General features: G+C 44.8%; 1 protein-coding gene across 1 annotated transcript in view; it reads right to left on the reverse strand.

Moving 5' to 3' along the window:
- Positions 1-10212: 10212 nt before the first annotated feature.
- MDGA1 (MAM domain containing glycosylphosphatidylinositol anchor 1) overlaps positions 10213-15589 on the reverse strand; it is a 284044-nt gene continuing 278667 nt past the window's right edge. The window contains exons 16-17 of the mRNA XM_066611613.1: positions 11510-11618; positions 10213-10304 (exon numbers count right to left, since the gene is read on the reverse strand). Of these exons, the coding sequence (XP_066467710.1) occupies positions 10213-10304; positions 11510-11618 (201 nt within the window). The remainder of the gene's footprint in view (positions 10305-11509; positions 11619-15589) is intronic.

Raw genomic sequence — 15589 nt, forward strand, 5'->3', positions numbered from 1 at the left:
CAACATGGGGCAGTGATTGTGTCAAAACCAGAGCACTCAGGCAGGGAGAGGGAAGTTCGTTTGTCCTGTGCACTGTTTTAAACATGGAAATTCTTCAGCCAAGAGGCAATTTGCTCTGGAAGTGGAATCACCACTTCAGGGGCAAATCCCCTCTTCAGCAGAACAATGTTCAGGTTTAAAACAGTGTATGAGAACAAACTTTCCTCACCTCATCTGTCCCAGTTGTGATTTATGTTGTGGTCTCATGTGGCCGTTTTAAGGAAAGGGAGGTGCTTCTTCTTGGAAACTTACACATTTGTATAATTTGGCCCTGAATTCCCAGACCACTTTTGATGTATCAGTAGATACAACTTGATCCAACCAGTAGAGGGCAATGTAATATATATTTTGGACATTTGATGGCTTATGGTTACTCAGAGCTAAGCTTCATTTTTAAGTTTAGTCTTAAGACACAGAGTTTAAGAATGCATTAATCATATACAGAAACTGTGTGTGTGTGTGTGTGTGTGTGTGTGTGTGTGTGTGTGTGTGTGTGTGTTTAACAGCAGAGATGTACATTCTTCTGACAGACTTCCCAAAACTTGACAAGTGTTTTGTCTTCATCAGGAAATGTGCCACTACTAACAATACAATTGCATGCGTTTTAAGACTCAGGGCTTAAGATGTGAACTGAGAAATCCAGGCAGCTTAATGAGACTGTAGCTGGCAAGAGGAACGACTGGCTACATGGCAGGGATAGGATGAAAGGCCCTGCTGCAGGCTACTTGGAGAGGGGGCTGACATTTCTAATAGAGAGATGTATGGCTACCTTGTTCATACAAGATGTCGGTGTTCTAAGCCTTCTTACAGATGAAAAAGGATCTACTCTGTAATGAATGCACAAAGTGGGCCACAAACTTGGAACTTCAAAACACAACATACTTGTACATCCCACTTCTTGCAATGTGAAATTTTGAATCTTGACAAGCAATTAGCCACATATACATCTGGAGTTGAGAATCTTCAATAGAATTTTTTCTACTGAACATTTGGGAATTTGAGAGAATTATGCCCAACAGTATTAATTTCAGCCTTGCAACCCGTTGTGCGAACAACAGCCACAGTTGCTGAATATTACCTACTTCTCTAGATCAGCAATCTCCAAACCAGACTGCTGTGCTCCAAGATTCTCCGTCAAGATGTGGCACAGTGTGGCAAAGCATTACTATTCCACACCGCAGCCAATGTTTGTTGCCCAATTGTCACACAGACTTGCACTGGGCAGCTGCTTCCACTGCCTGTCACTCTAGAAGGCTCTGTGCCCCAACTTCCTGGCAGGTGGCTGCCTGACATGAGTCTACGTAATGACTGGGGCGATGAACATTGGCTGCGGCACAGAACAGTAAGGCTTCGCTACCACTGTGCTGTGCCCAGATGGAGAATCTTGGAGTGCCGGATCTGGCCCATGGGCCAGGGTTTGGTGGCTTCTGCTCTAGATTAATAAGATGTAACTGTGCAAGCTCCTGATTTCAGAAGTAGACTACCTCGGAATGCCAGATGCAGGGGAGGGCACCAGGATGTGTCTTGTTTTCTTGTGTGCTCCCTGAAGCATTTGACGGGCCACTGGGAGATATAGGAAACTGGACTAGATGGGCCTTTGGCCTGATCCAGCAGAGCTCTTCTTATGTTTTTATGTTCAAGGCTGGACCTCATGCTGCTTAGTTCACTAGGGCTCACTTAGCTCGGCCAAGAAACACTCCCTTGTTTCTTAGCGTCCTGGGAGGGATGGCAGCTGGGAGATTTACCTATCACTGTTTGACTTCCCCAAGAGATGTACATTTTGAAAGCCCCATAACAACTTTCCTCTAATCTGTCAACCAATTTTCAATCTTTTTCATCGGCACAATGACGAGGTGCTAAAATTGTCAAGGCACACCATCAGGGTTTTTTTTTTTTAATTGACAAGGCACACCACACTGCCAGCATGGGACTCACATCCCCCATTAGCCCTACCAATAAATGACCCTCCTCCAAACTCCCACAGCACATCTGCGGCACACCAATGTCCAGCACACCAATGTGCAATGGCACAGTGGTTGAAAATCACTGTTCTGGAGAATGATGGCATTTGTGATTTGGAAAGGATATCAAAGGGCATCTTCTGCAAACCCCTGAATGCTGAAAGACCACACCAAAGATAATACCAAAGAAAGCATTCTGAAACTAATCCTATCCCTCATCATGTGATAGCATGCAGGAGGTGCTGTCCCAAGAAGGTATGCACTGCATGCAATGGTAGGGGGATGATCAGCAGGCCTAGGAGAGGGAAGGAAAAATATTTTCCTTATTTCTACATAGGTCTCCGGATGGCCTATTGATCTCCTTGGACCTATGCCATTTATAAATCTGAGGAGAGAGAAGGAGAGGGACTTGGCAAAGAATTGGGAGCGCTTTGCGCAAGTTGCTGCCTCTGGGATCCACCCTCTCCTTCCTCTGATCCACTTCCAAACTCCCTCTGCTCCCCCCACTGCCAACTTACCAGGAGCACTGCAGCCCAGGGTCTGTGACGGCATGGGTCCAAGGTTGCAGTTGGTTTGCGGCAATAGCTCAGACTGGTCTGGTAGCACCATGATCTTCGTGCTATCGCTGGGATTTTTGTGACAATGGAATACTCATTCTGCAAATATATTTGTGTGTGTAATATAACTTACTTTATTTTATCCCATTGTGGTAGACCCTGAAACTTCCTGACAATCATTTGTACGTGCTCTTTAGATCACATTTACACTGCTAACAGAGTTTAGCTAATGGAAATTTAGCTACTAGGGGAAGGGAGGTACGGTACTTAGTTACATTGGCAGGCCCCTTCTAATGAGTCTAACAGCACAATCCTATGCATGTTTACACAGAAGTAAGTTCCATTTTGTTCACTGGAGCTTAGTCCCAGGTAAGTATGCTTAGGGTTGCAGCCTTATGGGCCAATTCGATCTTCCACCAGTCCATATGCTACTGTGTTGGCAGGGGTGGGTGGGAGGTGTCACCGGACAGCCCAGAAAAGGTAAATAAAAACGTACCTCCCTGAAGGCCACCTGGCCTCCAGTATATCTTCTCAGACTTACACCAGCTATTTATGGCTGCAATCCTATCCATACTTTCCTGGGAGTAAATCCCATTGAGCACAATGGGACTTACTTCTGAGCAGACATGCATAGGATTGGGCTGTAAGCTGGTATAAGTGCAAGGAGCCTCAGGGCATGTGTTAGAAAAGCGGGATAGCGTCCACATGGGGTGATACAGTTGATTAAGCTGCCTGAATAATAATAAAATAATCCTGATGATCACATTGATAACACCATTACCACCAGCAGATATTGGAGAGACTATTGAGATGTTCTACCAGGAATTATATCTATTTTATGGATGACAACTGAGACAGCATTGTATTTGTTCTGCAAAAAAGAACTACAGTTTGGAATAGGATATTTCTGGCTGTAAGTTCCACACTTATAGACCTAGCAGCTGAAAGATAATCTATTGGTATCAATGCACTGTTCAGCAGTGAAGCAAATGGGTACAACCTGAATAAAAATAAGGTCTGGTTGTATGAGAGTGACCTCATTTCTACACACTTATCAAATTATTGGTTAAATCATTGGACCAATTCACTCATGTCATTTGGCCCAGAATTCCCAGACCATTTTTGATGCCACACTTCTGGATTCATTCTTGTGTAAAAATTATTTGAAAAGAAGAAAACCAAGATCTTGCACAAGCTGAGCTCTGGTATGATCTTCCCCCTACAGCCTGAAGTGATACAGGCCATTCTGCTCTCTCAAGGCTCTATAACTTCATTCTTATGTCATTTTACTGCCTGAGTGAACAAGGGGATGATAATGTCATTGACAAAGTTTCTCATATAGGAAGTGGGCCACTTCTCCCCAACTCTGCCCCAGTCACACAGGGGTCAGGCCACAGTGGCCTACTTCAATTCTCCTCTTAGATTAAAACTCAGGAACATGCCTTTGTCATTACCTCCTTTCTTAGGCTGCCAAGGGGGCTGAAGTTGTATGCTTCCTGCAATAACTACAGTCTGTAGACTGCCGTTTATAACTATGGAGCATAAATTGGTCCTCATTAAAATGCAATTTTCCAAAGCACTCTGGGAGATCTTTCTCTGTAAATGTCTCGCTCATTTATTAAACATCATCCAAAGCCAATCAGGACAAATGAAAAACATTGGAACACAAGACAGCACTTCAAAAACTGGCAGCTCCTATACAAAGAGTGCCAGTCCTGCCACTGGCATGCTGGTTGGTGACTGCAGTGTGCTCTGTATACCCAGGAGAAACGAGGCACTCTGGCATGAGACTGTCAGGATAAGAAGAATCCAACCGCTTGGTCTTAGAGAAGACGGCCTGATAGAGGCAAAAAAGCTGTGTTAGAGAAAGCCTGGATGCTCTACTCTTTCCTTCCAAGGGAATCTAGGACTCAAATTCCCAGGGCATGGTTTGCAGGCACATGATGCATCCACCTCCTGGAAGCTAACCAAGTTTAGGCCTGGTCTGTGCTTGGCTGGTGAACACCTGGGAACCCCATGTAGACTGCCATGAGGGAAGAAGAAAGGGTTAGAAATGTAATACTTAGTTATGGCTCCTTGTGGAGCCTGAGCAGAGTTTGGCTAGCTCCCTAAACAGGGGCTATATAGATGTGCTCTTTCATGGACAATGAAATACTGGCATAATTTCAAACTAGGCTGCAACTTCTCATCACTTGTATAATCTGCATTTGAACTCCAGCTGCCTTACATCATTACTGGAGATTGAATTCAGTTTGTGCCACATACTTGGGTATATCTTTTAACCAGATTTTTATCTAATACATTATCAAATCACAGGGCACCTGATTTGACACTGTAACTCAATCCTTCACCTTTCTTACAAAGTTTAGCAACTTGGTTCCCTGAAGAATCCATTCACGTTTATAGCCCAGTGCACCCCAGGAATTATGTTCACAAATGCAAGACGTTCTTAATTGTTTTGCCCAAAGATAGCCTTGCATTCACCAGGCCTCAAACATGCCTTAATTTTTTTTACTATCTGTGCACAATAAGCAAAAACATAATCTGAAAATATTTGTACTGTATTTGGTTCATTCTTTTCACCAGCATGTCTACAGCAATCTATTCTAACCTTTCTCCAGGAGATAGACAGAGCACATAAGATAATGTCTGCTCCTTGATCAGCTTTTGAAGCTAATCCTTTGGTATAAGAGAGAGACATGGTGCTCCTTCTGGTTGGAATTCAAGTTTAATTTGACTTGTTTGACTATACAAGCATGGCAAATTTAAACCATAAGGAATTTGATTTCCAGAACTCTCTAAATGCAGAGAATTAGAAAGCAAAGGCACTTTAGATGCACCGTAGCAGAACTGCCTGTGCTGCAACAGAACAAGAGTCCGCATTGTCCAGCACACTTGCCAGCAGTGGCCAACTGGTTGCCTCTGGGATGCTTACAAGCAGATGGGAGACATCCTATCTTGCTTGTCCCTAATGCCATATTACTTTCATGCCTCTTGCATCTGTACAGGTATGTATGCATACACCCACCCAACACTTGCATGGCCTGAATATTTAGCTGCCTTTTCCTTGTGACGTTACTTTATCTTCCCCACCAAATGTCTTGTGGAAAAGAACAGTATCACAGGTTTCTGTGATACCTTCTGTGATGGATTAACCTGTTATTTAGTCAGTTCCCCACTCATTGATGAGATGCAACCACCTCTTGGGTGAAGGAGTTTCTTGTGTAATGGCTGCATTGCAACATGAAGGTTAAGAAAGACAGAATATGACATCTAGTTGAAATGCCAGCCTTCTTTTAAGATGGCTTAATGTAGTTACCTTTATAGAAGCTCATGTGTCTAGGGGATTGGAGTCTATGCTTTATGCACTCATAAAAAAAACCACTTTGATAGATCAGAACAAAGATTTTATATGTACTCTAAATAACAGTGCAACACCTGACAGTCATTAGGCTATAAGTAGCTGTTGATTCCTAAGCGGCTAATAACACTTCTCTGGAAGTACCTGACATTTACTTGGAGGCCTAAACATTCGAGTACTAATGCAAGCCAACTCTTGCGAGTGTTTATGAGCTATTTTGGTCCCAGTCTTCTGTTTCATGCACAGTCTGCTCAATCCTGCACAAGCAAGGCTTCCTCTCCATTGCACCAGTTCTTTCCACAATTCCTCTTAGCAAGTGGGACAACAATGTGTCGTTTTTCATTTTAGCCTTTATGCTTTTGATCAAGCCAAGGCACTTACAACAGCAACTCTCACTAAGGAAAAGGAGAAAGGAAAGGGGGAATGGAACTAAGAGGGGGATTGATAGATGTGGCTCCCTGAGATTTCTGCGATGATTAAATACTGGTATCTAGTTAGTAGATACCTGAGCCAAACAGAACTGAATGTTTGATCAGTCTCCATGTGATAACTCTGTGTAATCTCTGCACATAGATGGACACTCTCTTGATCCCTATACATTTTCAGAATAGTGGGATGAGCTGCCATGAATCTCTTGGCTGATGCTGAACAAGGACTGAGAGGAAAGTAACAGCAGCCCAATATCTGCCCTGCATTCCTTTTCCTACTCCACATTGCCAGTCTCATACTACACTATTCCAAGGCAACGCAAAACTCAGTTCTGCCCTTTGGAAAACATAGCCCTGAGGACCAAACTAGAGGCGATGTGGGAGCTCAGTGACTGAACTTCCACCACATTTCAAAAAACAGACATCCAATAGCAGGGAGTATGTATGCTTTGGATCAAGGTTGTCATATGGAGTAGAGGTGCCTACCTTCCCCCCCCCCATGTAGTGGCTAATAAAATCCCCCCCAGCTGCTTTATGCTGTAGAGCAGTGGTTCCTAAACTGAATGCTGCTGCACCCAAGGGCACTATGGCAAACTCATGGGGGTGCTGTTGGATATCCCTGGTGGCCTCTTCTTACTGGCTCTTCTGGGTGCTGCCAACTTGATTGGGCAGTGCCAGGGATAGCCAGGTGATGGTGCTGCTGCTACAGGATGCAATAACCACAGGGCACTGTGACCATATAATTTGGAAATTGCTGCTGTAGAGGGAAAAAGTTATGAGCACAATTTGTGTCCAAGCATTTCCTTTTCCTACAGCTAATAGCAGTTGTGGGGGGCATGATTTAAGTCAAAAAAGTCAGCACAGGACAAAGGGTTAACCCCTTGCACTGTACTGCAGCCCTGATCAGGCATCCCCTTCGCTGAGGCTGATTTTTTTTTAAAGACAGTGGTCGTTCTAATCAGATTTTCCCTGCCATGTCTAGTCATTTGTGAGATGGTGTCAAGTGTCTACTGCCTGGCTGCTGAGTGCCTGAATCTACATTCAATGTCTGTTGGTAGCTGAACGTCTAAGCACTTAGCTAAGAAAAGGCATCCCATTATCTACCAAAAAGACCTAACTCTGTCTAGTAGGCTTGGAATCAGAAGGAAGGTGGAAGAATGCATTCTCCAACTCTTTCAGAGTAGAAAAATCAGTGCCACGATGGGAGCCTTAGAAGGCTTGAGCCCATTAATTAGATCCCCTCTCTGGCTTTTCTTTCTTGATAGGTCAGTATTTGCATCTAGGAGATGGCTGAGTAGGACTATTTGTCAGATCACTTTCTGTATTACCCAGTAGTAGACAATGTCTAGAATCTACCTCTGTAGATCTGCAAGAACAAAGAGCTCATTTCATATGGGTCTTCTGGAAGGAAGAAAGCATATACTAAGATGCAGGTTAAATATATGGAGGACTTCATGCTACACTGTGTTCTGGGCAGCCATAAACGATCCCTTCTCTTCTGCCAGCATTTGGATACAGAGGTAGACCTATACAAATACTGTTATGTGCCCATGCATCACATCTCTTAATCCTAAGCACTCTACATAGACTGCTTCTGAAGATGTCTGTAGTAGACATAATAATACACATTTCTGTTGCCCAAACTACCCAAAATTCTTCATAAGGTTGATGTTTCCCTTTCATGGGATGAGGAAAACAGCTATAATGACCAGAGCTCTAAAGAAGCCCATTGGAGGGAGCAGAACTACTGTATTCGCTATGCTGGGAACCATCAAGACAATGTGGTTGCAGGCTAGGTACCTGAACTATCTGGGGCCCTATTCTGTATCTTCCTTATCAAATAGTGAATTCACGCCCACGAATACCAGGTCAGCACCCATTTTCTTCTTAGTGTGGAATAAAGCCAAGAGAACCAGCATGGTTACCATAACCTCCAACAAATATATACATTACTGGCTGGAAAAGCCCAGCTATGTTGAGAAGGCATTGAAGATGGTTGGGAGGAGAGTTGCTGGAGACTCTACACCAAAAGTAACTTTGTTTTGCTCCTGAAATGCAAATACAAGTAATGGGTACAATGTGAACACTTGCATTGAAACCTGCCCATCCACATGCTACCTATCATAGTTGGGGCGAAGGAAGATGTTTCCAGAGCTCTTCATTGCTACAACAAGCTCTGCCTCATTTGTACTGAGTAGATCATTTCCTCCTGGTTTCAAAGGGTACAGGTGGACCTTATGATTTTGTAGGCTTAATATCTTCCAGCTGAAGTTGGGAGCAGCAAGCTTACTTTCCTGAGATAATTTATTCACTCACAGTGGTAGCATGGGGTCCCTAAAAATGCAATTTAATCTTTCTCTTGGTTTGCATTCTGTTTCCCTGTGAAATCCAGATTATGTTCCTCTTTGAAACCAAGCAGTCTGCATTTCCAATCCCCATTTGCCTGTTTCATTTCCCACTTCCTCTGATCACCAAGCTTGCGGGCTTTGCCTGTCTCCCACCTTATCGTAGAACTGTGATACCACTGTCTTGTCCTTGAGAAGTTTACGAAGCACCATGTTATCTGCACCCTGAAACCAGTAACATGCCCCGGTAGGTACCACCATTAACCAGCAACAATTGCACTTTCTGATGTCATAAGGGGTGACTTGAGCTGGACTTATAAGAAGATAAAAGGTAGTGAATGATTTTCCCTGTAGCAAAACAAAAATTGTTTGTGAGGTTAGAGATATAGAAAGATGTGGAAGATAAATAAATAAACCAAAGAAAACTGAGAGGAGCTCCTTGCCTCCAAGCTTCTGTAGCTCATACTTTGACAATGACTGACTGTGACGTCGCCATTCAGTTGTCCAGCCTTGGTCCCCAAACAAGAGGCCTTCTGGTTCAGTCCCTGTGCTGGGTGACAGTCCACCTCCATGGTGCAGAAAGGAACAAGTGTAAAGGGAGAGCGCTGGACAGCTTGAGACAGGAAAAAAGCAGGGAGGATGTCAACAGCTGATCCTGCAGCTAATGTCTGCCCCAGATTTTTCCATCCATCTCCACCATCCACGACACGCCCGTCTCTCTCCTTTGTTCCTGGAGCTGAAGTTGGGGACACAAAAGGTGTGGAGGGTGGGCCAAAGCAAACGGCACATGGACAAGTAAATACATGAGAGTCTTGAAAATGCATATGGAGACTCTGAAGCACATGCAGCAGGGGCAAGGTTCTATGGTCACCTGCACACGGAGAGGGAGGGGGCCCCGAATGGAGAGACAAGTGGGATGCTCTTGTGGAAGGGTGAAGTGGTGCTGCAGCAGGTAGGTGGTAGCCAGAGCCAGCCAGGAAAAGGTTGTAACGCAGATATCCAGAAGCGGAGCGCTGTGCTAGAATGTCTCCTAAACCGCAGCTCACCAGTAAAGAAGGTAACAGTTCTGTAGAAATTTGTGCTTTAATATATTTTGTTTTTGTTTAAAACAAAGTTCCCACTTCCCTGAGGAAATCCTGTCCACCATTCCCAAGGGAAGGTGGCTTTCCCCCCTTTCATTCATTCTTTAAATATCTTTTTCATTCCCATTGTTTGTCTTTCGTTCCATTGTATGCATCTCTTCTTTCCATCGCTTCCTCCTTCTTTCTCTGTCTCTTTGTGATTTGATTTTTTTTGTTTTGTTTTCATTAATTTTCACTTTGTTTTCAGACATTATGACTTCTTCCAGGAATCCTTCAGGTTCTGAGGTGGATCCCCTTTGTGTGGTCATGCTTGTTAGTCTTTGGTAACATATGGACACTTTGGTGTGCCAGTGAGGAGGGGGAGGAAGAGGAGCAGAGGTGACCAAGTAGGAAAGGAGGAGGAATGTCTTGGTTAGAAGACAGAAGCAGTTGCTTGCTATCATCTGAGCAGCACATAAAGGAAGAAAAGTAATGGCCCACAGACGGAAGATTTGTGTTGGGTGATGACACCATTTCCTGGAAGGGCAACCGCTGCAGGACAAAGAAAGAGAGAATTAGTCAGAGAAAGTCTGCCTATCTCGTAAGACGAGGTCTCCTGGAGGAGCCCTGCACAGCCCTGCACAGAGCTCCCCAAGGCTTGGAACGTTCGCTTAAAGTGGGTGCAAAGCACCTCCTGCAAAACTTTGCGCCCACTTTTAGTGCTTTGCGCCCACTTTTAGTGAAAGTTCCAAGCCTCAGGGAGCTCTGTGCAGGGCTGGGCAGGGCTCCCTGCACCTCCTGTTGCCTGCTGCAGCCCTGCCTTCTGAAAGTAAGTGCAAAGCACCCCCCTCTCCCTCCTTAGCAACACAATCCTGAGGATTGTGTCGCTGCCTCCCTTAAAGGGACAGGGGAAGCGTTACATGAACTGGTGGATCGTGACCCATCAGTTTAAGAACCATTGGTCTAAAGCAGGGGTGCTCAAACTTTCAACTTTAGGGATGCTGGACCTTTAACAAGTGTATAGAAGAGAGAATTGCAGCAGGTGCAACTTGTCATCCCACAGATGATATCGTAGGCAATAATATGAGAATGGAAGTTGAAGACATGCACAACTAACCATGGAAGATAAGTATATTACAATATACTAAAAGTTTTTCAACAATAGGAAATACCTAACCAAGCTCTGTTTACCACCATCCTAAACAGATTTATATGAAGTAAATCTTATTGGACTATATCATGGGTCTCCAAACCCTGGCCCGGGGGCCAGATGCAGCCCATGGCAATCCTCTATCCGGCCCACGGCCAGCCTCTTGTCCCCTAAAAGAGAACTGAATATTTGACTGAACATGACCAGAGTTGTGCTCTGATTGCATCTGGAGGGTGTTCTAAGGGCCAGAGAGTTTGAAGGAATGAGCCCATTCATTCATTTATTCACTCATCTATCTCTAATTTATCTAATTTTATAGTTAAATTTTTTTCCGGCCCTCAACACCATGCCAGATATTTGATGTGGCCCTCTGGCCAAAATGTTTGGAGACTCCTGGACTATATCATCTCAGTAAAATGATCTCCCAAGGTTTCAGCCACTATCTTGGCAAACTAAAATAATTCAAGTGACATGTGTGCATGTCCTTCAGTCAACAATGACTATATATATGGAGATGCAATGGGCATGCACTGCTGCCATGAGGCAGCTTCCCCCAATTCTGTCTTTGGATTTGGGTTACATATGTGCACAAAGCGTAACCACTCACCTTTATTTGGAACAATTGGCTTCCTTGGACAATCACCTTTTTTTAGGGTAACATCATCAATGGCAATATCTCCCTGGGAACCTGTGCCACGAACACCTTCAAAGATTATCTGCAGGCAGAGAATGTCAGAGTTGGGAAGGATCTCAAAGTTTGGACAGGTGCTTCAATTCCCTTGTGTTGGCCAAGTTCCACTAATATAAGCAATTCTCTACAGATCCTCCTTTAATGATAGCAAAAACGGGCAGAAGAAAATACTGTACAAAATTGTCCTTGGGACACGTTGTCCACTCTCTTCCATTAGAGATCAAGTGAGAACTCACTTTTAAGCTTATAATCTAATCATCAGGTTGAGGTTCAGACAACGGAGACACACAAAGGATATATCTATGCTACATATATCGGTTTTTCATTTTAATTGTCATGGTCCAGTCTCCTGGCAATTGTTACTTGAAGAGGTGCAAAGCCTTCAGTTTCAAGTTCCTAATCCCTACCCTCACAGAACTACAATTCTCAGAATTCCCTGGGAAGAAGAAATGATTGGTACAGTGGGCCTTCAGTATCCGTGGGGGCCATTCAGTGGGCCTTCAGTATGTACAGGACCCACTGTACAGATACACACAGAGCGGTATTCTTTAGTGGTTGCCCATGGAATTGTCCATAAATTTATATGGCATTTTTGAAAACCCATTTTAACCTCCCATTGCATTTTGTAACCATTCTTTTACTCTCACGCAGACCTACACCCCCAAACACAGACATCACAGACATCTTGACTTTTCTAGCCCGTGTTTTTTAATACCTGCATTCTACACCTCTGTGTATTATACATAAGTAATGTCTTTTATTCAGTCATCCTAATCACTGAAAATGAAGTGCAATGATTAATTTTTTTTCAAACCAAAACTAATCCTCAGTCATTTGCTTTTAATTCGTTTTTTCCCAGTGTGGTAGTGGAGGTGCTTGTATGGATTCTCAGGACCACGCTACTAAGCATGCCATTGCCCCTTGTGTGCTTGATTTTTGTGTCTTAAATAAGAGCCACAAGGGGACCATGGTGGTAGGGAGATTAAATTGCATCTCCCTCTACACTGCTGCCCCAATTGCCAAAGACAGAGGAAGGGGCAGATGCAGGAAAGTAGAGAGGTTGTGTATTTCTTGTATCAGAAATACAAGATGTGAGGTTTTGCTTGATAGCCTTTTTTAAAATTTCAGTATGTGCAGGGAACACATGTGTGCACACATGTACATGGTGCTGGGTGTCTGCCAGAAGAATATGTCCCCAGCCAGTAACATGGTGTTAGAAAACAGGACTAATGGTAGCAGGCCCCCGATTCACAGGTCAGGATGAAGGCTACATTTTTGATGGTCAGTGTAATCCCCCTCCCATCTGACTGGCTTGGATGGAGTTTTGCTTGCTCTAGAACACCATGAGCCTTGCTTGCTTGCTTGCACAGCAAGTTTGATCTCGTGACAAAAGCCACCTCCTCAGAGCTTCCTGACTTGTGAAAAACAAGTTAACAAAAGAAGGACCCCCAACCCTACTCTCACCAATTTCATGGTCAACCTTAATCAAGAAGCCACACTAATGAAGCAGCTAGCTTCCTGACCCTCAGTCAGGCGCAAGAAATTAAACAAGCACCCATTTAGACTTGGGGATGAGCCACCAAGGACCATCAACCAACAGAGAAAGGTTCCTTGATGAGCTCACCATGCAAAAGATCCCCTAGGAATATACAGGATATAAGCTGGGTCACCAAATCCATGTGTCTTTGGTCCCTTGCTTGTCTGTCTGTCTTGCTGCCACTCACTCATGCATTTGACCTGCTGGTGCTGTGAGAAGCCACCTCCATTTCAGAAGCAATTCACGGACCACCATGTCAAGCCAGCACCCAGGATTGATAACTCCCACTCCCTTCTCCCCTCCAATCTTTTCTCCTGCTCCTTTCCCTGAGTGGAATTGAAGCTGCTGTGGCAACATGGGCTGGGCAGCCATCCTTGTGGGCCACCTTTCAACATGCCCTTCTTCCTGGGAAAGCGGCTCCTGCTCTCTTGTCTTGCTTCATTCCCTTAAGCAAGCTAACTAACCAATCCTATCCCCTGCCATTGGTGCCAATGTAGCCATGCTGACGAAGCATGTGCTGCATCCAATGGTGGGGGGCACACAATCAGCTAGCCAGAGCTAAGTAAAACTATCTTTTATTTAGTCCTAGTAGGCTGCCCGATCACATATGGATCTCCTCAGATCTACTCCAGCCATTTTGTTGGCATGTGTTCAAGGAGAGAAACAGGGCAGTGTGGCCTGGGAAAGAGGGGATAGGGTCTGGTGCATGCTGATGCTGCAGAGATCCACACCTCCTTTCCCCTTATCACCTCCTACCTTCCCCAATCTAGCCTCAAACTCCCACTGTCCTTGCCTATCCACAACACACCTGTGCCACCAAATTACCAGTGCTAATAGGAGCTCTGTGAGGCAGTGTAAGGAATTTTTAAAAATACCCAAAAGCAAGTTGTTGAGTCGAAACTGGGAAGCCTTTGTGGATAAGGATGTATGTGTGCAGTCTTGTTTGCCCTACTTATTTTAATGAGGCATTACTGGCTTGTGATTTGGCCCACACCTTAGGACAGGTGAAGCTGCTTTGTACTCAGGTAGCCTGCTGACTGGCAGTGGCTTTGCAGGGTTCAGATTGGGGCTTTTCCTAGTCCTCCCTAAGATGCCCGGGTTGGGATCTGCCACCTGTTGCATGCCAAGCAGTTATTCCATCACCAGAGAAAACTGCAGCCACTCACGAAAGAGAGAAGGTGGATCACTGAGGCAGCGTGTGAAGGAGGGAAGGAGTCAAGCAGCAGCAGCTCAGATGTCAGGGAGGAATACTCTCTCTAGCACTCAACTATCTCTACGCCACTCGGTAAAGGCTGCAACTGTTTTTCCCTCTGTCCTACTACCCCTGAAATCACAGGGGGCTCTTTCATCCTCACACCTGACAGTTACAGCTTCATTAGCCTGTGCCACCCGTGCAGTTCCCATGGTTACAAGACTTTCTAGGCAGCTCAGGGCAAAGACTCAGTCACCTCCCATTCCCTCAGGAGTGGAGCAAACCTCTGCATTCATGTCCCATTATGCAAGAGAAAGTTACAAGTTTGCCACTACCTATCCCCACATGTTATCAGCCCCACATGCAACCTGCCAGCACTGCCCAGGGACTTGAGAAGGTGCTTCTGCTCTCCCCACACGTTGCAATTGAAGGCTGAAGGGATGTCCCTCTAATATTCTACCCCCCCCCCCAAAATAAATACCAGTTCAACTTTTTTCACCATTGCACAGTGGTGAGAGAAATGGGACATCTGAAGGCATGGCAACAGTGGTGGGGTGGGGAGGCCGGTTGATGAAAGAGACACTAAGATTTTTCATACTGCAGTGGCCTTCCAAGCCAGAAGGGAGCCTGGTGTGTATACTTCTGCACATCTCCTCACAAAGCAGTATGCCTGCTGTGGGGGCAGTTCGTTGTCCAAGACCAACATTTTGTACTGGGCAAGTGCAATATTTTCTTTGCTGCTGTGACTGTGATGTGGAAGCTGGTTGACAGCACAAAGGTCACCGGCACCTATTGAATAGTGTTTGTGATGTAATTTGTGATGAACAACACAATTCCCTTGTCTTCCACTATCTGGTGAAGCTTTTCGTTTACTTTAAAAAAATGCATTGCAAGAGGTATGGTCCCCTGCGGCACCTCTCCTGCTCAGGGATGCACATCTAGGCAGATTATGTGTAGCAAACAGATCCATAGCTATTCCTCCACAGCAAGACTATTTCCCGGTCCATCTATTATGTGCAAACTGGTCCTCAAACTACGGTCACTGAAAAGTCGCAGGGGAGAATAATGCAGCAGCCCAAAAGGATTTGCAAAACTATAGCAGTGTTTGTATGGAAATGCTCCAGATTCAGCTCCAATCTTTGTGGTTTGACAAAAATCAGATGGGCCAGATACAAGAAAAATGATGCCCCTCTAAGCCTCATGGCTCACTTCCAAGCAGCAAAGCGAATATGTGTCTGGAAAACATAAGCATTGCTTATGCGCTCGT

The sequence above is a fragment of the Tiliqua scincoides genome, chromosome 1 (genome assembly GCF_035046505.1).
Source record: "Tiliqua scincoides isolate rTilSci1 chromosome 1, rTilSci1.hap2, whole genome shotgun sequence".
NCBI lineage: Eukaryota > Metazoa > Chordata > Lepidosauria > Squamata > Scincidae > Tiliqua > Tiliqua scincoides.